We start from the raw sequence: 21,810 nt of genomic DNA, 5'->3' as shown, positions 1-21,810 counted from the left end.
GAAAAGCCACAAGCAACTGGCTGGGGGCTGGGTGTCACCTTGATGAAAGCGCGGTAACTCGCTCTGCCACAGAGGAGCCGGAGGACAGACCAGGAGGCTGATCAGAGGCTCCCACAGGGCTCTGTGAGCCCCACATGCAGGTAGAGCCCAGCTGAGCTGGCCAAGGTCCAGGGAACTGGGGGCCCCTGGAAACCCTGAACCCAGACCACCTCCCCTGGCCATCTCAGCCCCTCTCTTCGTTTCTCTGGACAATGCCCCTTTGCTCTCCCATGCTGTCTCTGCATCTTTTCCACTCTCGCAGCTTCCTACTCTGTCTCTGTCTCTCTCTCTCTCTCCCTGCCTTATCTCTCTCCCTGTCTGGGTCTCTGGCTGTAAGGGTCTTTATTTCCCTTCCTATGTGTCTCTCCTTGTCTCTGTCTGCCTCTGTCCCTGTTGTCCCATCCAACATTCACTCTCTGGGCAGTGAGTGGGGGCGGGGATATAGGATTCTCCCCCTTTTCCCACCTCCCCATCCCCACACGCCCTCTCTCTTCTTAGGTTCTGCCTTCGTTGAACCTTTGCCCTGAAAGGGAGAAGGTGGGTTGTTGCCCTGGGGAAGGGGCAGGGAGGGCTGGCTGGGCGGAGAGGGTCCAGGCCCAGACTCCATGGTGTCATTCCTGGGAACATCAGGTTTCAGACCCCAGTGCTGACTTCCATTCTGGGCACCCTCCTGCAGCCACCTCTCCACCACCCACATTCTGCCTTGCTACCTGTCTTCTCCCTGCTGTTCACCCTCTCCCCACGGGGTTTGCCGACCCTCTCCCCACACTGTTCACCAACCCCATCTGCTGCACCCCACCTTGTCCCCATGGCCCACCTTCCCCTGCGGCCCAGCTCCCTTTTCTTTCCTCGCCCTTCCTCATCACCAGGCCTATGTCCTCCTCTCACATTCCTCTGCATCTTCTGTGGGCGCTGACCCTACTCTGGGTCCCCGTTCTTTCTCGGTGCAGCTGCTGTTGGCTGACTGCCAGCCAGCTGTTGCCTTGTCAACATTAATGGAAGGAGAACCAGGGGCTTCATGAATTCTGAAAAGACCTAATTATATCGTCCATAATGGGTGACAACACCCTTTAGTGGGTGTGTGGAGGGAGTGCTGTGTGGAGGGTCGTGGTCTCAGAAGATGGTGCTTAGGGACCGGGGAGGGTCTGGCTATTGTATGGTCCTCTAGGTTTGCCTCTCAGGTTTGTCACTGAGGAGCTCAGCTGTGCTCTGGGACCTGGTGGTGAGGTGGGTCCCACTGCCGTGCAGACCTGTGGTCCGTCTGTTGTGGGTGGGGGTCTTCCAGTTCTTGTGAAGATTTTGGGGTGGCTCTATCCACTGAGCCAAACCGGTTTGGCTCAGTGGATAGAGCGTCTGCCTGCGGACTGAAAGGTCCCAGGTTCGATTCAGGTCAAGGGCATGTACCTTGGTTGCGGGCACATCCCCAGTGGGGGGTGTGCAAGAGGCAGCTGATCGATGACTCTCTCTCATTGATGTTTCTAGTTCTCTATCTCTCTCCCTTCCTCTCTGTACAAAATCAATAAAACATATAAGACTTGGGGGTGGTTGAGGTCTGGCGTAACTGCTGTGAGATTCAAGTGGCCAAGCTGATAAGAGTGAACGGTTGTTGCAGACAGTGTGACAGACCTGTACTGTGGTTTGCTGGAACTATCATGTGTGGGGTTATAGTGCCTGAGTCAGTGGCCATCACCCCTCTCTCTGCCTGCTCCCTCTCCTTCTCTCCTGCCCTCACTGCCCTTCTCCTTTCTCTGTCCATTTCCTCCTCTCCTCTCTGTCTCTCTCCATACCTACCTCTCTTTGTGCCTCCCTATTGACCTTTCATTCAGATGTTCACTGAGCAATTACTTTGTGTTCACCATCTGGCTGCCGCGGTACCTGGTGGCTCTGGGTCCTGCTCAGATGGGAAGAGGAGGTGGGGCATCCCCGCCTACCCCCGGTGGGCACCAAGGGTGGTAATGACTGGTTTATGTGGAGCAAACAGCCTGGATGTTAGTGTCTCGGCAACCTCCCCTCATCCTGGAAAGGGTTCATTCCCCAGGTATAAGTCAGATGTAAGGCTGAGGAGCTTTGGTGGGTGAACTGACTCTCTCCTACAGGAGCAGAGAGGGCTAAGAGCATTAAGGGAAGGGACCAGCCAAGAGGATATTGAAATGAGAGAGCATATCAGGTAGAGAGAACAGTCTGTGCAAAGGCCCTGGGGCAGGCCTGGCGTGTTGGGGAAACATCGAGGAGGCCGTGCGGCTGGAGCAGAGTGAGTGACAGCAGGTGGGGCAGCCAGGGGATGGGACAGGTTGGATAGGGCCCAGGGAACCTCAAGGAGGACTTGGGCTTTTACCTCGAGGGAGGTGGGAGCCACTGGGGCTGGGCATTCGTGAGGCTTCCTAGACGAGCCAGCTCCTGCCCCAGACATGGCTACCAGCACCAGGACCCCCTTTGTCTTATCCAATGTTTAAATTGTGGTAAAACGCATGCAGCATAGCATTTGCCAGCTTAACCACTTTTGAGTGTGCAGATCTGTGCAGCCATCACCTCCATCCATCCCCAGAAGTTTTCATTTCCCGCAACTGGAAATGCTGTCCCCATTAAACACGAACTCCCCATCCCCCTGCCCCAGGCCCTGGCCCTCCACCGTTCAACTTTCTATTTCTATGAGTCTGATTTTCACAGGGACCTTCTATCAGTGGATTTATACAGGGCTTGTCCTTTTGGGTCTCTGACTTATTTCACTGAGCGTAATGTCCTCAAAGTGCATCCATCTTGTAGCAGGTGCCAGACTGTCCTTCCTCTTAAGGCTGAGTGGTATGTCATTGTGTGGATGGACCGTGTTGCGTTTCTCTGTCAACTGTCCCTCGAGACTTGCATAGCGTCTGCATTTGATCTTCTATGAATCATGCTGCTACGGAGACAGGTGTACAAACAGCTGTATAAGAGCCTGCTTTCAATTCTTTTGGGTGCATATCCAGAAGTGGAATTGGGGGATCATACTGTAGCTCTATTTTTCAATTTTTTTGTGGGTAGTCCGAACTGTTTCCCACAGTGGCTGACTGTTTTCCATTCCCACCAGCAACTCACGGGGGTTATGATTTCTCCACATCCTCCCCAGCACTGGTTATTTTTGAGGGGGTTGGTTGTTTTTTTTTGGTTTTTGTTTTTTTTAATAGTAGCCATCTTCTGAGTGTGGGATGGCATTTCTTTATAGTTTTTATTTCATTTCCCTAATGACTAGTGATGTTGAGCATCTCTACATGGGTTCACTGGCCGTTCATGTATCTTCCCTTGCAGAAATGTCTATTCAAGTCCTTTGCCCATTTTTATGTCACATTGTTGTTGAGTATTAAAAGGTACCCACACATATATAGTCTGGATGTTAATTCCTTTTCAGATATCGAATTTGCAAACATTTTTCTCTCATTCTGTAGGTCACTTTGTCACTCTGTGGATAGTGACTTTTTCAAAAATATTTTTTTTTTATTGATTTCAGAGAGGAAGGGATAGAGAAAGAGATAAAAAAACATCAATGATAAGAGAGAATCATTGATTGGCTGCCTCCTGCATGCCCCACACTGGGGATTGAGCCTGCAACCCAGGCATGTGTCCTTGGCCGGAATCAAACTCGGGACCCTTCAATCCACAGGCCAATGCTCTATCCACTGAGCCAAAAAGGTTTCGGCAATAGTGACTTTTGATAGCATCACTCTTTTTACAGCTAGGACAGTGGCAGTTGGCTCAAGGTGAGATCTAATCCGTAGATCCAGGCTTAACAACCACCACCAGTTCCATTCAAGTGGCTACGGGGGCCAAGTCTACCTGAGGGGCAGGTCTTCCTAAATCAGCCTGGGATGTGGGCATTTCCCCTAAAGCAGGTGTCTCCACCATGTGCGATTGTCATTGGGGCTGGATACCCCTTTGTCCTGGGTAGTAGAGAATGTTGGGCAGCATCCCTAGCCCGACCCAGGAGATGCCAGTAGCATCCTGACCTTGTCATCGCAACCAAGTATGCCTCCAGACATTGAGAAATGTCCATGGAGAGAACCTTGGCCCTAATCTGGAGGGAGGAGGGAGACTCTGCCTGGAGAGGAATCCAGGCTCAGCTGAGTAAATCTCAGTCTCCATAAACACTAGAATGGGGACCTGGGGGTGAGGCCTCACTCATTCATTCTACAGAGTTGACCAAGCACCTACTATGTGTCAGGCACTGGGGTGGGGCTACACTAGGGAGAAGAAACACAGGCCTGGCCTCATGGGAGAAAGAGGGATGTTAGTTAATGACAGGACTGAATAGAAAATGACAGGGATCATAAATGCTGAGAAGCACAAACACCTGGTCTTCAATCAGCGCAGAGTAGGGCACCTCATCTCACCTGGAGGTCAGGGAGGGCCTCCTAGAGAAACTGCAATCAAAGGATGAGAACGAGGGAACCAGGGGAGGCGAGGAAGAGCGGTCTGCATGGCGAGGCTCTGTGGAGAGTCTGAATGGTGGGAAGGCCAGAGTGGTTGAAGCGTGAAAGGGCAGCTCCCTGTAAACTCTGCAGGGCCTCCTGGGTGGCGTCAAGGAGAGTGGTCTCAATCCGTTGAGGGTTTTAAGCTGGAAAATGATATAAACTGTGGTGAAAAGATCCCTTCGGCAGATAGCGCTCGGCAGGGCTGGGCACCCAGAAACGGCTCTTTTGAGGTAGTGGGTGTTTTGGGGATCCAGAGAACTTACAGGGGCCAGTCTCTGCTTCTTGACATCTCTGAGAACCATGGGACACTCATGGAAAGTGGGGTGTACATGCTTTGAGGGCAGTTTGGGAGATGGGGGAGGGCAGCCATTCCTGGGGAGAGGGGCAGGGCTCCCGGGGCCAGAAGCTGCTTCTCTCAGCACAGTCCTGGGCCCATTTCACAGGAGGAAGACCAAGGCCCTGGCCTTCATGGCACCAAGGCCCTAGCCAGCAGCTGCATCCTGGCCTCCAGGTGCCTTTGGGACCTGTCACATTTCCAGCCATGTCTCAGGGCTTGAGAGGATGGGCTCTGGGTCCAGCTGCCCAGGTTCCATACTGCTCCATGGCCAGCCGTGTGACCCTGGGCAGACACTGGACCACTCTGAGCCTCTGTGGCAGAAAAGGGGAGAATCTACCTCTCAGGGAAGATGTGAGAATTAAACAACATCCTTCACATTCATTCATTCACTCCACAAATAGGTAGTGAGCACCTACCATGTGCCAGGTGCTGTTCTAGGAACTAAGGACACAGATGGGCACCATCACCTTCCCCGGGGGCTGGTGTTCTTGTGGCAGAGATGGACCCTAAGCTACTCAGTCAGACAGTAACTAAAAAATAAGGGGGTGACGAGTGCCCCAAATAAACACCAAGCAGGAAGAGAGGGACAGAAAATGAATGGGGCTGTAGGTGTGGGTGGTGACTTAGCCTAGGGGTCAGTGCAGGCCTTGCTGAGGAGGTGAGGCCTGAAGGAGGTGAGGACAGGGCCACATCTGGGGACTATCTGGAGGAACAACATTCTGGCCAAGGAAGTAGTCCATGAAAAGGTCTGAGGTAGCACAGTGCCTGGTGTGTTGGGGAGCAGCGAGGAGGCCCTTGTGGCTGGAACAGAGTGAGTGAGAGGAGGCACAGCCATGAGGCTGTGTGGAATCTCATGATGTGGTCTAGCCTCCAGCAGGGGTGTTTGGAGACTCAGGTGCTTGGAAGAGAGACCCTCCTACCCCCAATCAGGGCCCAAGATGGAGCAGGGGCTGGAGGGGTCCTGGCCTTGTCTGGACACGGGGCACCTCTGAGCTTCCTTTTCTAAGTCTGTGACGTGACTGAGGCCAGGTATCCAAACCTCTTCCTGTGACACCATCTCTGGGCTGGGTCAGGGGCCTGGAGCTTCTGCCAGGCAGCTGGACCCCAACCTGCCTGACCACCGAGATCTCTGAGACTCCTCTTATTTGGAGGGTGGTTCTTGTGTGGGCTGGAGGGAGGGGGGAGAGGTAGAACAATAGGAACATGTCTGGCCAGGGGCTGAGGACTTAAGTTCCCCAAGATGAATGTCATTCACTGTGAGTTTCAAGAGGTGAATTTCCATCAAGCTGACTCTCACTCATGACCTCATGCTGCCCTCAGATAAGACCCTGTGAACCCTGGGACCTCCCTGAAGTTCATGGAAATCCAGAATGAAACACCTAGTACATGTTGGGGCTAAGCATGTACCTGGGTTGTTTACCAACAGGAACCAACCTTGTACCCACTTGACAGTTGTAATGACTGAGGCTCACAAAACAATGTCACTCAGAGTGTGACATTGAGACACCCTGCTCCCAGGCCCCAACCCCCATCCCCATTATCAGCCTGTCCCTGGCTCTGGGGACTCCGGCTGGGCTTGTGGTCTGAGCTCAGAGTCACCAGTGGCTTCTGGCCTCTCCATGTGCCCCAGGAGGAAGCCAGGAGGGGAAGGGCCACCAAATCCCAGGGGCCTTTCATTTTCCCCTTGAAATCTGAGTCCTCTCAGAAAAGGGGAGAATCTGCCTCTCAGGGAAGATGTGAGAATTAAACAACATCCTTCACATTCATTCATTCACTCCACAAATAGGTAGTGAGCACTTCCCTCCCAGGGCTCTCAGTTTCAGAGATTGGTTTCACTGGGGCTTGTAGGAAGCAGGGGTTCACTCAGAGTGAGAGTGCAGGGCCCCAAGGCTCCATGGGGTTCCCTGAACCCCGTGAGAGTGTAGCCTCTTGAGGTTCCTCAGTGCTTCCAAGGAAGGGCTGCCTAGGGCGCTGGGAACGGACCCTGCAGGTCCCTGTCCTCTCTAGGAACTTTCTTAGAGGAGAGGGGCTGTTGCAGCTTGGGAGAAGGGCACCTTCTTCATTCTGGCCCCTCTGAGTCTGGGTAGGGGTGGGAGGTGGGGAAGTCAGAGAGGAATTGAGGGAAGCCGTTTCTGAGTGCCCCTCCCCCACCTTGCACATCCTCTATGATATGGACATCTCATTACCTCTCTGAGCTGCCTTGCCAGATTAGTTAGCTGGAATTCTTAGAAAATTCTTAAAATTCTTCCAGATGCTGCTCCTCACTGCACCTCCATCCTCTTCTCTGTGGTCCTGGCTCCAAATATTTCACACCTCGGGATTTATCAAGTGCATATCCTAGAAAAGTGTGAACATGGGAAAACCTGACCTAGAGTGATCCCTGCAGTGTAGGTGAAAACACAGAGTGCTGGGGACCCAGAAGAGGCTCCTGGCCTAGCTGACAGGGGTCAATCTGGTGAGCTTCCTGTAGGAGGTAACATCTATGCTAAGTCCTGAAGGATGGGTAAGATTCAGCCCGGAAAGACATGAGGAAAGAGAAGGATGTTTCAAGCAGAAGGAACAGTATGTGGAGGTGAGAAAACATCTTTTGTGGAAACGAAAGAGGTTCTAAGTGTCTAGAAGGGTGTGATTGAGGAGGGATATTGGTGGTGCTGAGACCAGAATAGAGAGGTGCCAGGAGCAGTGATTCGAGTGGGAGGGAAGTGACAACTCATTTCTCAAAGAGGTTATGAGTCCACCTTTATTTCATATCGCCTAATTGCTTTTCCAGGAAGCAATCACACCTCCACCTTCTAGGTACTCAAGTGCCCATCTCACCACATCCTTGGTTAGTGTTGAGTTTTATAATTTTTAAAAAATCTTTGCCAATTTCAGCAGGGGAAAAAAATAAAAAAAACACCAAAACACCCAAAACTGTATCTCATTGTATAAATCAGTGTTTCCCAAACTTCTCTCATGATGAGAATCACCTGGTGGAGTTGTTAAAACACAGATTCCTGAATCCCAACTAAGAAGTGCTAAACTAGAATTTTTGGGAACATATAGGTAAAATTGTATACTTAACTAGTGCTCTAAGACAGATGTTATATACAGAGCACTAAGTTAGGTATGCAATTTTACCTATATGTTCCCAAAAATTCTAGTTTAGCACTTCTTAGTTGGGATTCAGGAATCTGTGTTTTAACAACTCCACCAGGTGATTCTCATCATGAGAGAAGTTTGGGAAACACTGGTATAAATGAAAACAAATGAGTATTTCTCTGGTACAGGTTGAGGGCAGTGGAAGGGGGGCAACAATTTTTTAGATGTCCTTTGGCCGCCCAAATGCCGCCTCTTGCCTGTGAATGTTAGGGAGTCTTAGACCCAGTGGAGCGTTCGCGGTCATTTTCGTTCCCCTCTTAGCACAAAACAAATGGAAACTTGTAGGCCGCCCTCTGGCCAAGTGGGTGGGGGACCTGTGAGGCGGCCTACCCACTCTCTTTTTATAAAATTTAAATGTTTATTTTTTCTTATTTCAGTTGACATGCAATATTATATGAGTTTGAGGTGTCTAGCATAGACACCTTCAAGAAGTCTAGCACCCACCCGAACTAAATAGTTATTACAGTATTATTGACTATATTCCCTATGCTGTACTTTACACCCCGTGATTCTTTTGTAGCTATCAACTTGTACTTCTTAAGCCTTTCATCCTTTTCACCCAGTCCCCCATCCCTGTTCCCACTTGGCAACCATGTTTTTTGTTTGTTGTTTTTCTGTGTATCTATGAGTTTTTTCCTGTTTTGTTTATTTTGCTTTTTAGGTTCCCCATATTAGTGAAATTATTTGATGTTTGTCTTCCTATCTCTGACTTATTTTACTTAGCATAGTACCCTCTAGGTCCATCCATGTTGTCCCAAATGGTAAGATTTCATTCTTTTTTTATGGCTGAGTAATATTCTATTGTATATATGTACCACATCTTCTTTATTCAGTTATCTGTTGATTTACATTTAGGTTTCTTCCATGTCTATTGTAAATAATGCTGCCAAGAACAGAGGGATATTTATGTGTTCTCTAATTATTGTTTTGATTTTTTCTTTTGGATAAATACCCACAAGAGGAATTGCAGGGTCATAGGATAATTCTATTACTAATTTTTTGAGGAAGCACCATACTGTTTTCCATAGTGGCTATACCAAGTCTCAATCTCACCAACAGTGCACAAGCCGAGGGTTCACACATCATTGCTAACATTTCTTGTTAAGTTCGATGTTAACTGTGACTTTGTCATTTATGGTCTTTATTATGTTCAAGCATGTTCTCTGTATTCCCATTTTCTGAGTGTTTTTATCATAAATTGATGCTGGGTTTTGTCAAAACCTTTTTATGCATCTATTGATATGATCATATGATTTTTTATTTTTATGTAGTACATTATGTTACTTGATTTGTAGTGTATTATGTTACTTAATTTTGTTTGATGTTGAGCCAGATTTGTATCGCAGGAATAAATCCCACTCAATCATGGTGTATGATAATTTTAATGTATTGCTGAATTCGGTTTGCTCATATTTTGTTGAGGAGTTTTGCATCTATGTTCATCAGGGATATTGGCTGATAATTTTCTTTCTTTGAAGTGTTTTCATCCAGTTTTGGAGTTAGCAAAATACTGGGCTAATAACCTAAGTTTGGGTGTCTCTCCTCCTCTTGAAATTTTTGGAATAGTTTGAGAAGGGTAGTTACTAGTTCTTCTTTGAATGCTTGGTAAAATTTACCTGTGAAGCCTTCTGGTCCAGGACTTTGTTAGTTTTTTTTTTTTTTTTATTTTTATTACTGCTTCAATTTTGTTGGTTATAATAAGTTCTATTCAGATTTTCTGTTTCTTCTTGAATCAGTTTTGGAAGCTTGTGTATTTCCATGAATTTCTCTATATTTTTCAGATTGTTCAATTTGTTGGCATATAATTGCTTGTAATATTTTCTTACAACCCTTTGTATTTCTCTGTTGTTAGTTATTACTTCTCCTCTTTCATTTCTTATTTTATTTATTCAGGTCCTCTCTCATATTTTTTTGATGAGTCTGGCTAAGGCTTTATCAATCTTTTTGATCTTTTCAAAGAACCAGCTCTTGGTTTCATTGATCCTTTGTATCATTTTAGATTCTATTTTGGTTATTATCACTCTGATCGTTATTATTTCCTTCCTTCTACTCACTGAGGGATTTGTTTATTGTTTTGTTTTTCTAGTTCTTTCAGTTGTAAGATTATACATTTATTTGAGATTTTGTTTTGATTTGTTTTTTGAGGGAGGCCTGTATTGCTATGGTTTTCTGACTCACGACTGCTTTTACTGTGTCCTATAAGTCATTGTGTTTTCATTTTCATTTGTCTCAATGTGTCTTTTTATTCCTCAATTAGTTAATTTTGTTTGATATTGAACCAGACTTGTATCCCAGGAATAAATCCCACTCAATCATGGTATATGATAATTTTAATGTATTGAAATTTATTTTTAACCCATTCATTGTTTAGTAGCATACTATCTAGCCTACACTTGTTTGTGCATTTTTCAGGTTCTTTTTCTTGTCATTGATTTCTAGTTTCATACCACGTGGTCAGAGAAAATGACTGATATTATTTCAATCTTTTAAAATTTATTGAGACATTTTTTTGTGGCCCAAGATGTGATCTATCTGGTAAAATGTTCTATGTGCACTTGAAAAGAATGTATATTCTGATGCTTAGGGGTGAAATGCTTGAAAAATATCAATTCAATGCATCTGTTCTAATGTGTTTTTTAAGGTTGCTGTTAGTTTCCTGGTTGATTTTATGTCTGGAAGTTCTATCCATTGATGTCAGTGGAGTTTTAAAGTCCCCTACTATGACTATATTTCTTTTGATCTTTCCTTTTATGTCCATCAGTATTTGGTTTATATATTTAGGTGATCCTGTGTTGGGTGCATAAATGTTTACAAGAGTTATATCCCCTTGTTGGATTATTTTCATTATGAAATATCTATCTTTGTCTCATTTTATAGCCTTTGTTTTTAAATCTAATTATTGCCATTTTCATTAGTATGAAATGTCTTTTTCCATCCCTTTACTTTTTGTCTATATGTTTTTTGATCCAAAGTGAGTCTCTTATAGATAGCATATGTACCAGTAAGGGTACTGTTTTGTTTTGTTTTTTTTTTATTCATTCAAGTACTCTATGTTTTTCTTTAATATTTTTATTGATTTTTAGACAGAGAGGCAAGGAGAGGGAGAGAAAGAAACATTGATGTGAGAGTGAAACATCAATCAACTGCCTCCTGCATGCAAGCTACTGGGGAATGAGTCTACAACCTGTGCATGTGACCTGACTGGAACCAAACTGCAAATCTTTCAATGCATGGGACAATGCCCAACCAACTGAGCCATAGTAGCCAGGGCACCCTATGTCTTTCTTTTGGAGCATTTAATCCATTTATATTTAAAGTGATTATTGATAGGTATGTAATCAGTGCCATTTTATCATTTGTATTTATTCTCTTCCCCCTCCCAATCTTTCTTTTTAAAGAAGCCCCTTTAATATTTCTTGTAATACTGGTTTGTACTGATGAATTCCTGTACCTTTTCATTGTCTGGGAAACTATTTCTCCTTCAATTTTAAATGACAACCTTATGGGTAGAGTAGACTTGGTTGTTGTGGGGTCCTTTAGATATTTCATCACTTTGGATATTTTGTGCCAATCCTTTCTGCCTTGCAAAGTTTCTGTTTAGAAATCAGTTGATAGTCTTATAGGAGCTCTCTTTTAGGTAACTAACGGACTTTCTCTTGCTGCTTTTAAGGTTTTCTCTTTGCCCTGGCTAGTGTGGCTCAGTTGTTATAGTGTCAGCCCATGCACCACTGGTCATGAGCATGATTCCTGGTCAAGTGCATGTGACTGGGTTGCAGCTTCAATTCCTGGTCCCAACTGTATCTCTCTCACACTGATGTTTGTCTCTCTCTCTCTTTCCTCCCTCCATCCCTTTCACTCTTTCTAAAAGTCAATAGAAAATATATCCTTGGGCGAGGATTAACAACAGCAAAGAAAGATTATCTCTTTGTCTTTAACCTTTGGCATTTTAATTATTACTAGAGGCCCAACGCATGAAAATCATGCACTGGGAGGAAGGGTGATCCCTCAGCCCAGCCTGTGCCCTCTTGCAGTCTGGGAGCCCTCAGGGGATGTCCTACTAATGGAGGAGTGGGCCTAAACTGTTAGTCAGACATCCTTAGCACTATTGCTGAGGTTGAGAGGCTCCCCCACCACCACTGCGCTTGCCAGTCATGAGCCAGGCTTCTGGTGGCATTCCCCTGGTGGGAGTTCACTGACCACCAGGAGCAGCTCCTGCACTGAGTGTCTGCCCCCTACTGACTGGTCATTCTGGCATTTGGTTGATTTGCATAGTAGCCTTTCATTATATAGGATGTGACTTGATGTAGGCTCTTAGGGTTCATATTGTTTTACCCACTCTTTTTTAATTTATTTTTTTTTCTCACCATTTTTTCTGTCCCTAAAGAAGTTTTTTATTTTTCTCTCTCCCCCATTTATGGCTGAGTCACAAATGGGATGCAGAAAAGTGTTCCATGTGAGTCCACCTGAATATGCCTGGTTTCTTGTACATACAACTTAATATTTAATTCTCGAAATATCTGCATGTGGTGGGAAACCCCGAGCCAGTTTTATATGTGAGAAACCTACCCATTCCACATCCAATAGTAGCCATTTCACTCAATCAGCTCTTCTGATATTAATATTCTGTTTAATTAAATTCTAATTTGGAGGGGGGAAGGCTGGCCATTTTTTCCACAGCCATTGTCCCAATCTGGCTAGTCTGGAAAAGAAAGCTCTGTTCCTCATTAGGGGAGGTCTGTGAAGTCCAGGTCAGCAGAGAAAGAAAAGAAAAACAGGAGAGAAGAGGAAACCACAGAACTCTCTTAGAGATCCACAAATGACCTCCAGGCTCATCTCCCGAGTTAGACATTAGGTCTGGGCTTTTATTATCTGGGCTCCGGGTTTTGGGTTCATCTCTGCCACTAAAATCCCATGTGACCTTGGTAAGTCCCTTTACAGGTCTGGGTCTTGGGTTTCCCTTCTAGTCAACCCATTACTTGAGTTTTGTAGCAACTATACACGGAGTGGCCAGCTTATTATGATCTCTAAATGCATAATAATCTGGCTACACAGCATATATATATATATATATATATATATATATATATATATATATATATGAGGCTCAGTGCATGAATTCATGCATAATTCATGCATGGGTGGGGTCCAGCCAGCCTGGCCAGGGGGAGGGGACATGGGCTGCCTGCTGGTCAAACTCCTGGTCGAGGGGACAATTTGTATATTAGCCTTTTATTATATAGGATATGCATTGAGTGGCCAGATTATTCTGCGTGCAGAGATCATAATAATCTGGCCACTCAGTGTATTTTTTATATCATAGTTCTAACTGGTTCTTACCATATTTATATCTACTTGTTTTTGTTTTATAATCTCCTATTCTTCTTTTATGGCTGTTATCCCATCCTTTATATATATTTTTTTAGTAACTTGATCTATTTTTGTACTAGATTTTAATATTGTTCAGTATTCTCTATTTCCTGATATAAATTCTTCAATTTGGGAAGTTTTTTGGGAGCTGCATGAAGTAGTTGTGAATTAAAAAAAAAAAAATTTTTATTGATTTTTTACAGAGAGGAAGGGGGAGAGATAGAGAGCTAGAAACGTTGATGAGAGAAACATCGACCAGTTGCCTCCTGCACACCCCCTACCAAGGATGTGCCCGCAACCAACGTACATGCCCTTGACCAAAATCAAACCTGGGACCCTACAGTCTGCAGACCGACGCTCTACCACTGAGCCAAACCAGTTTTGGCAGTTGTGAATTTTTCATCTCTTTGAGTCTTCTGAGAGTGTGTTCTCTTGACCTCACATATTAGATGGCACTGTACTTCCATGGGCACCCTTGCCATTGGGCACATCTGCTTTGGTTCTGCTTCCTTATAATCTTCCTGTCTTTTTTAAGAGTTTGGGGAGGAGGGAGGCAGTTTCATTGTGTATTTGATCTAACACCTTCAAAGGAAATCCAGTTTTAGCATCTATAAACGAACACTGTTGTGATGGGTGGTCTCTGAGGGTTCTCACAGAAATTCTCAACATAGATAACCACAGGGGTATGTTCACAGAGGTCTAGTGGGAGAAGCTTCTCTGCCACCACCAAATATAAAAATAGCTGTGTGGGCCATTTTCTATTATTATTACCGTCTCTTCGCATAACTGATCTTATTTGTTCTTTACATAACCCACGTTGCTATTGTTATCCTTGTCTTACGGATGACACGTTAGAAGCCCAAGCACACTCAGCTGGAAAGCAGAATTTGAACCCATTTAGAGCAGGATTAAGCTCTTACCTCTCTTTACCCATTGCATTATCCCAGCAGCTTGGATGCTCATTTCAGCCCTGATGCATTATTATTAGTGCAGTTTCTGGACACTTTTCCCCCTCTGTTTATTTAGAGGTACTAAATAAACTCAAAACTGTGTCCCCAGCCCCAGCCAGCCCGGTGGCTCAGTTGGTTGGAGCATCGTTTAGTACACAAAAAGATGAAAAGCGTTGCAAGTTCCATTCCCAGTCAGGGCACATACCTAAGTTTCTGGTATGGAAGGCAGCTGACCAATGTCTCTCTCTCTCTCTCTCTTTCTTTCTTTCTCTCTCTCTCATCAATAAGCATATACTCAGGTGAGGATTTAAAAAAAAATTTTTTTTAGCAACAACAAAGACTGTGTCCTGTCCTAGCCGCTTTGGCTCAGTGGATAGAGCATTAGCTCACAGACTAAAGGATCCTGGGTTCAACTCCAGTCAAGGGCATGTACCTCAATTGCAGGCTTGATCCCCAACCCTGATTGGAGCATGTGCAGGAGGCAAAAATCAATGTGTCTCTCTCACATCAATGTTTCTCTCTCTGCCTCTCCCCTTCCCTTCCACTCTCTCTACAAAAATCAATGGGAAAATGCCTTTCGGTGAGGATTAACAACAACAAAAGACTGTGTCCTCAGTGTAAGAAGGGAAAAGTGTGTTAGAAAAGGTGTGGGCTCTGGAGTCTGGCTGTGCTGACTCAGGTAAGTCACTTGACCTCTCAGAGCCTCGGTTTGTGATGAGTGCAAATGGGGACATTGCTTGTGACAGACACATAGCAGGTGCTCCTTAGAGGGAAGCAGACTAGAGTAGTGATGGGGGGGATCATGAGCATAGATGGGTCAAGTTCCAAAAGTGTTTTCGGGGCCGGAGGGAGGAGAAGGTTTTCGTGGGCACAAAGAGATAATGAATTCCAACATGGAAAAGTTCCTTGAAGTTGGATACTAGCTCCATTCCAGAAGGGCTTTCTTGACCTTGTCAGCTTACCCAGCCCCACAGGACTAACTTTAGAGTGAATGTGTTCCCTGTCGTGCAGAGGAAACAAATAGAGCTTTGATTGCCACTGGTCAGGGAGGCTGAAGAGGCTGATGGGGCCGAATTTGACTGGGCCATCTTTAGGAAACACCCTTTATCTGTTTCCTCATCCACTGGACGCTGTTTCACAAGAAGCGTTCCCTATCTCACCGCCCCCCAGTAGCACAGCCTCTCTGTGACCACAGGAAGGCCCAGCCCAACCCAACCCAACCCTCACTGCGTCTTCTCTAAATAAACTCGGGCAGTGGAGCTATCTACTTTACCATCTCCCTAGAGGTGTGGTGGGTGGTGGTTAGAGGACCTCTGGCCAAGCCACAGAGAGGAGTGACTCAAGTAGAGCGAAAGCCTGTCCCTCCTCTCTCTGACCATCTCCCCATGCACGGACTTCTTCCTTGGGCAACTGCTGGTTTTTAATTGGCTCAACAGAACCCTGTTCTGTGTCTCCCTCCCTTTCCAGCCCAGCTGGACCCCGGTCCAGTCATCTCTCAGCTTGCCTGCCATCCCATGATGTCTTCCAGAGCCAGGCTGGTGCCTCCCAGGGCTCTGACCTGTGCCTTTGACCTCCATGCTGATTCACATCAACTCCTTGGCTCTGGTCAGCATCCTTGAAGTTAGAATGGTGGTCAGTACCCTGCTTGAGGGCCCCCCAGGACGTGGCCAGGAGGGTGGCAGGAGGATGCTGTGGCTACTGGGACAAGGACGCTGAATGAGAGCTGGTTTGGGGACTTATTTTGGCTGGTGCTTAGATGAGCTGTGTGTGTGGTGAAAGACCCTGGTGCAGCTCTCTAAGAAAGAGAGAACCCATTCAGGCTCATGGACTCCATTCTCAGGGTCCTGCCCTGAGCATTATTTTGTCTGCTCATTTGTTCCTTCATTCGTATTTCACTCATCCTTTTTTTAAAGATATATTTTATTGATTTTTTTTTTTTACAAAGAGGAAAGGAGAGGGATAGAGAGTTAGAAACATCAATGAGAGAGAAACATTGATAAGCTGCCTCCTGCACACCTCCTGCTGGGGATGTGCCTGCAACCAAGGTACATGCCCCTTGACCAGAATCAAACCTGGGACCTCTCAGTCAACAGGTCGATGCTCTACCCACTGAGCCAAACCGATTAGGGCATCCTTTTTAAAAAAATTAAATTTATTATGGTTGCCGAGACCGGTTTGGCTCAGTGGATAGAGCGTCGGCCTGCGGACTGAAGGGTCCTGGGTTCGATTTCGGTCAAGGGCATGTACCTTGGTTGCGGACACATCCCCAGTAGGGGGTGTGCAGGAGGCAGCTGATCGATGATTCTCTCTCATCGATGTTTTTAACTCTCTATCCCTCTCTCTTCCTCCCTGTAAAAAAAATCAATAAAATATATATTTTTAAAATTTATTATGGTAAAAAATGATTGGAGTGACATTTTTATTCAAATACTCATGCATTCATTAGTTCATGCAAAAACTATTTATGCATTAATTGGCTCATCCAAAAATATTCATGCATTCATTGGTTCATTCTAAAAAATGAACTGGTTTATCCAAAAAATTCAAGCACTGGTTTATCCAAAAAATATTCGTGTAGTATCTTCCTCACTTGTTTATTTTTATCCTCTGTGGGAAGATGGGTGTGAAGTGAGCACTGCTTTTAGGAATCTAAGAGATTCACACTTTTATAAGCCTATGCCAGAATTCTAGGGTTGCAATCTGTGTGTGTTTGCGGGGAGAAGTAGTGTCCAGGGCATTGGCTAGGACTAAGAGTTTTCGGGGGCGGGGGGTAGGAGGGGGGCAGGCATGGGTACTGTTTTCCACATGGAGACACCATTTTTCATTCCCACCAACAGTTCACAAGTGTTCTAATCTCTCCACATCCTGTCCAACACTTGCTGTCTTCTGACAGTTGCATCAGATTTGTTGTGAGGTGGTATCTCATTGTAGTTTTGAATTGCATTTGCCTAATGAGTGTTGTTGAACATTTTCCCATTGTCTTACTGGCCACGTGTAAATCTTCTTTGATAAAATGTCTCATCAAGTCCTATACCCATTTTTGAATCAGGTTTTGGTTGTTGTTGAGTTTTAGGAGTTTTCTATATATTCTAGATATTAATCCCTTATGTGATTTGCAAATATTTTCTCCTATTCTATGGGTTGTCTTTTTTACTTTGTGAATAGTATCTTTGATGTACAAAATTAAAAAATGTTTATGATGTCATATTTTTGTATTTTTCTTTGTTACCTGTAGGCACAATATTATTTCTTTAAAAATAAATCTGTCGGTGAATGAATAGAAAGTTAGATGGATGGGTGAATGAGTGTATGCTAGACAGATGCTTGTATGAATGGATGGGGGATAGGTGGATATTTGAATGAGTGTATGGAGAGATAAGTAAGATGGTGGATGGGTGGATAAGTGGACAAATGGCTGGATGAGGAGTTAGTTGGGAAGTTGGTAGAAGAACAGGCAAATGTACAGTTGAGTGAGTGGATGAGTAAATAGATGACCTTATGAATGGATGAGCAGGCATAAAACTGGTCACAGATGGAGATCTTGGTATACAAATGGGCACAGTTCAGATAAATTGTGAATTCTTTTCTGACCCCAACTTGACTTCGATTAACTCTGTGGACAATTATTCTCTCTTTCTAGGTTCAGGCTTTCTTCTGCTTCCTCCAGAGCCTGTAAGAATCTCACCCTGGGGCTCAGATTGAACTGCGCTCTTGGTTTATCTGCTGACCTTCTCAGGGGTAAGATCGTTGGGGAAGGAACCCTGCAAAGATTATAGTGCCCACTGCCCTCCCCCCCCCCCCCCCCCCCCCCCCCGCGCAAATGACTGTGGTCACCTTTCCCAGCAGAGTGGCTTCTCTCTAGTGGCCTCATCCACGCCTCCACCAGGCATCAAACCATCCTAGGAGCTCCCATTCTCTCAAATACACGCCCCTCTGCCCCCACACTGGTCTCCGGAAAAATTCCCCCCCACGGGAGAAGGTGGAGAGTAAATGAGAGGGAGGGGTCCTCCAGGCCAGCCTCCTGCTGCCAGGCCAAGACCTCTTCCCTGTTCCCCAGGTCCCCCCAGGTTGCCATGGATTTGGATCTCTTGGGCCTGCCAGATGCTCTCCAAGGTCGCAGCAAGATCCTACAGGGAGCACGGGGCAGGGGCCCGGCCTTGCGTCGGCAGCGGGAGTTCCTGCCGGAAGAGAAGAAGGACACAGTTTACTGGGAGAAGCGGCGGAAGAACAACGAAGCAGCCAAGAGATCCCGGGAGAAGCGGCGCCTCAATGACCAGGCCCTGGAGGGCAGGCTGGCCGCGGTGCTCCAGGAGAATGCTCTGCTCAGGGCAGAGCTGAGGGCGCTCAGGCGTCACCTGGGCCTCCTGTCCCCTGCTGGCAGCAGCTCCCGGAGCCTGCCCTTGCAGGCTCTGCTGTGGACGTCCCCCTGGACGGAACACCCCCTCCCCGGGGCTGGACCACTCCCATCTCTGCCTGGCTCCCATGGCTGCGTCTTGAGACCCTGCTGCCTGGAGGCTGGGGTTCCAGGATGCCAGGCCTGCCAAGTGGCTCACAGGTGGACTGGCCTGGCCACTTCCTCCAGGTTCCCCCAGGACCCTGCCCCCACTGACCCCAAGAGAATGGATGTGGATGTGGCCTTGCAAGCTGCTGTCCCAGCCAAGACCTTCTTCAGCTGTCACATCCTGGGTGGGCACGGGGGACCCAGGCCCAAGCTCTGGCCCTGCTGGGGGCTATGGTCTCCTGTGCAAACTGGTTGCCAGGCCTCGGGGCCCTCAGAGGTGTTACTCACACCCACTGCTGATCCCTTGGGCTTGGCATCTGGGGTGCCCAGCTCCACCTCAGGGAGCCATCCTGGGGGTCTCGCTCAGCACTCCCTGCCCCATAAACTGCGCATCAAGTCCCAGGCCTGTGGCAGAGCACCTGGAGGCTGCAAGGGGGGCCAGGGACCCCTCTGAGGGCTTTCCCTGGGCAGGGCCAGGACTGCAGGGGGGGGTGGGGGTGGGGCTGAGCATGGGTTATCTGGGGGGGGCGGGGAGGTGAGGATGGGGGAGGAGATGAGTGGCTTGGCCTTGAACAGGCTCCTAGTACTGGGCAAGGTCTATGAGAAGCAGGGGTGAGGGACTGGTTGGGAGTCTACTTCTCAGTGACCAGGCCCCTAGAAGGAGGGTATGGGGTTCTGTCTTGGATCATACCATGGCTCCTGTCCTCTGTAAAATATGTGCTTTGGGTAATTACCTTTTCCTTCCTTCCTTCTTTCCTTCCGTCCTTCCTCCTTCACTTCCATCTATCCATCCGTTCATTTGTCTGCTCTTCCATTCATTTACCAGTATTCATTTAATCGCTCGGTTTTGTACTCATTTGTTTATCATTTGTTCATTGATTCATTCTCTCATTTATTTACAATTCACTTGTCCCACACCCACCCACATATGATCTTTGTGCTCCTCCCTCTGTGCTCAGCGTAGTGACAAGTAGGAAGACACCCTCCTGGCTTTGGGGTTCCCGTTCTGGGTGTGGTGATGGTGGTTTGGGGACAAATACATTACCGAAGACCATGCTGAAGGAGGAAGGAATGTCTCAAGAGGTCCCAATTCTCCTGTTTCTTGTGTTCTCTTTTTGGTTTGCTTACCACCTACTTTGGGATAGATTTACCTACTTCAGTGGCTGCTTTTGGGTCCTGGACCAGGACTGCGAGTCACCGGAGGAGGTCTGCAGTGTCTGTGGGGCCAGTTTTCTCTCTCCCGGCTGCTTACTGCCCAGCACACACGCTCCCGCTCAAAGGGAGAAGGGCCCATTTTCAGGAAAAGTTTCCCAGGGACCCGAAGACCCAGAGCCCATCAAAGCCTTATCCCAACTCAGTTTCTCACTCAGGCCCTCTATTTAAAACAACAGCAACAAACCATATAGTTTTAAAGCTCTTATTAGATTCTGGATTTTAAAAAAGACCCAACTTCAGCCCTATCAGGTTTGGCTCAGAGGACAGAGTGTCGGCTTGTGGACTGAAGGGTCACAGGTTCAATTCTGGTCAAGGGCATGTACCTTGGTTGCGGGCACATCCCCAGTAGGAAGTGTGCAGGAGGCAGCTGATCAATGTTTCTCTCTCATCGATATTTCTAACTCTCTATCCCTCTCCCTTCCTCTCTGTAAAAAATATTTAAATAAAAAAGACCTAACTCCAATGATGGGCAGAGTTGTGGGAGGTCCTCTAGGCTGATGCTGTGGCTGAGCCCTGAACACCCTGGTCAGCTGGCTCGCTGGCCTCAGGTGCACCCCCTGCCAAGCGCAGACCTCCAGGGGTTTATCACAACCACAAATGTGTGCAGCCCAGGAGCCCTGCTCCTGCTGGACAGTGCAGGGCGCCCCGCACATCACTGCCCCGCCCTCCTCCGCCAGCTCACCACTTGTTCCAGTTCTTCATCTGGAGCTCAGCCCTCCAGCTGGAGCAGAAAACAAGCTCCCGTTGACGATGCTGATGAGGCCACATTTCTCTGTGTTGCCTACCAGGATTCCCAGAGAAAGGATTCCTAGTGGTCGCAGCTGCAGCAGTCAGACATGGGGGATCAGCCAGCACCTGCCCTTCCAAATACCAATGCTGCCAGCTCAGGCTCTGCCCCTGGACACAGATGGGTGGGAAGTCCCCAGTGTCCTGCCTTCTCCCCACCTTTAAGCTTGGCTTAGAGCCTCACATCTCCCAAGGGAGTCATGGGGAGGCAGGAAGGAGCGCTGCCTGAACGAGGGACACTGGCCTGTCTCTCCCCAGCCGGCCCTCACAGCTGCAAGGGGTAGACTGGGGTTGCCGAGGAGCCAACTCTCAACACAAAGACACTGCACATCCCCCGTGGCTGGTCCTTCAGAAGCCTGTAATGCAGCTCTGCTTCTGACTGAGGGGAGAGTTAAACCCTAAGGGGAGAGGGAAGGAGGGAGCAGGTGCCGCTGAGTAGCATCCGCTGCTGGGAGGTGTGGGTGGGTTGGTGCTTTTGGTGATGCCACCCAGCCAGTGTGTCCAAGGTGCCTGAGGTGTTTGGGCACAGCACACTCACACCCCATGGACTCAGGGGAGTGAGTGCTGGCCACCTTGGGGTCACACTTACCCCCTTTGACCTTCCAACACCAGTTGCAAGAGGCCAGAGAATTGTCTGCCTAAAGCAAATCATAGAATCTCCACATCAGGAAGGCCCCCCGGTGTCTATTGATGAGGGGCCGCCCTGTCTAGGATGGAGAACTCACTGCCTGCAAAACCCGGACACCACTGCTTTTCTAGAATGAGAACCTGCTTCTTGCCAACTTCTACCTCTAATCCCACTCTTATTCAGTTCTGAGTGATCCCCTTCCTCACCCCTCCTCCGTTTGGAAGCAACAGGGATGGTGGAAGGAGACTCTGGTTTTTCCTCTGGAAAGTAGAAATCAGCACACTTGCTCAGATGGTTTGAGAATATGAAATCTCATTTGTTGTGTATATAACACTTCGGACCCAACAAATGTTGAACAAATGTCAACTGCCCTCTCTTCCCTTCCTTCTTAGGAAGCTCTCAGC

The 21,810-nt window shown here is 47.2% G+C and overlaps 1 protein-coding gene across 1 annotated transcript; it reads left to right on the top strand.

The window, feature by feature from the left end:
- Positions 1-18,349: 18,349 nt before the first annotated feature.
- NFILZ (NFIL3 like basic leucine zipper) lies at positions 18,350-19,231 on the top strand (the record flags this gene model as incomplete). The annotated part of the gene is made up of 1 exon (XM_084885393.1): positions 18,350-19,231. The coding sequence occupies one exon, from the start codon at positions 18,350-18,352 to the stop codon at positions 19,229-19,231; it is 882 nt and encodes a 293-aa protein (XP_084741519.1).
- Positions 19,232-21,810: the final 2,579 nt, after the last annotated feature.

The sequence above is a fragment of the Pipistrellus hanaki genome, assembly GCF_964339955.1.
Source record: "Pipistrellus hanaki genome assembly, chromosome: 5".
NCBI lineage: Eukaryota > Metazoa > Chordata > Mammalia > Chiroptera > Vespertilionidae > Pipistrellus > Pipistrellus hanaki.
The sequence above is the reverse complement of the archived record's forward strand: the minus strand, read 5'-3'. Positions and strand labels throughout refer to the sequence as shown.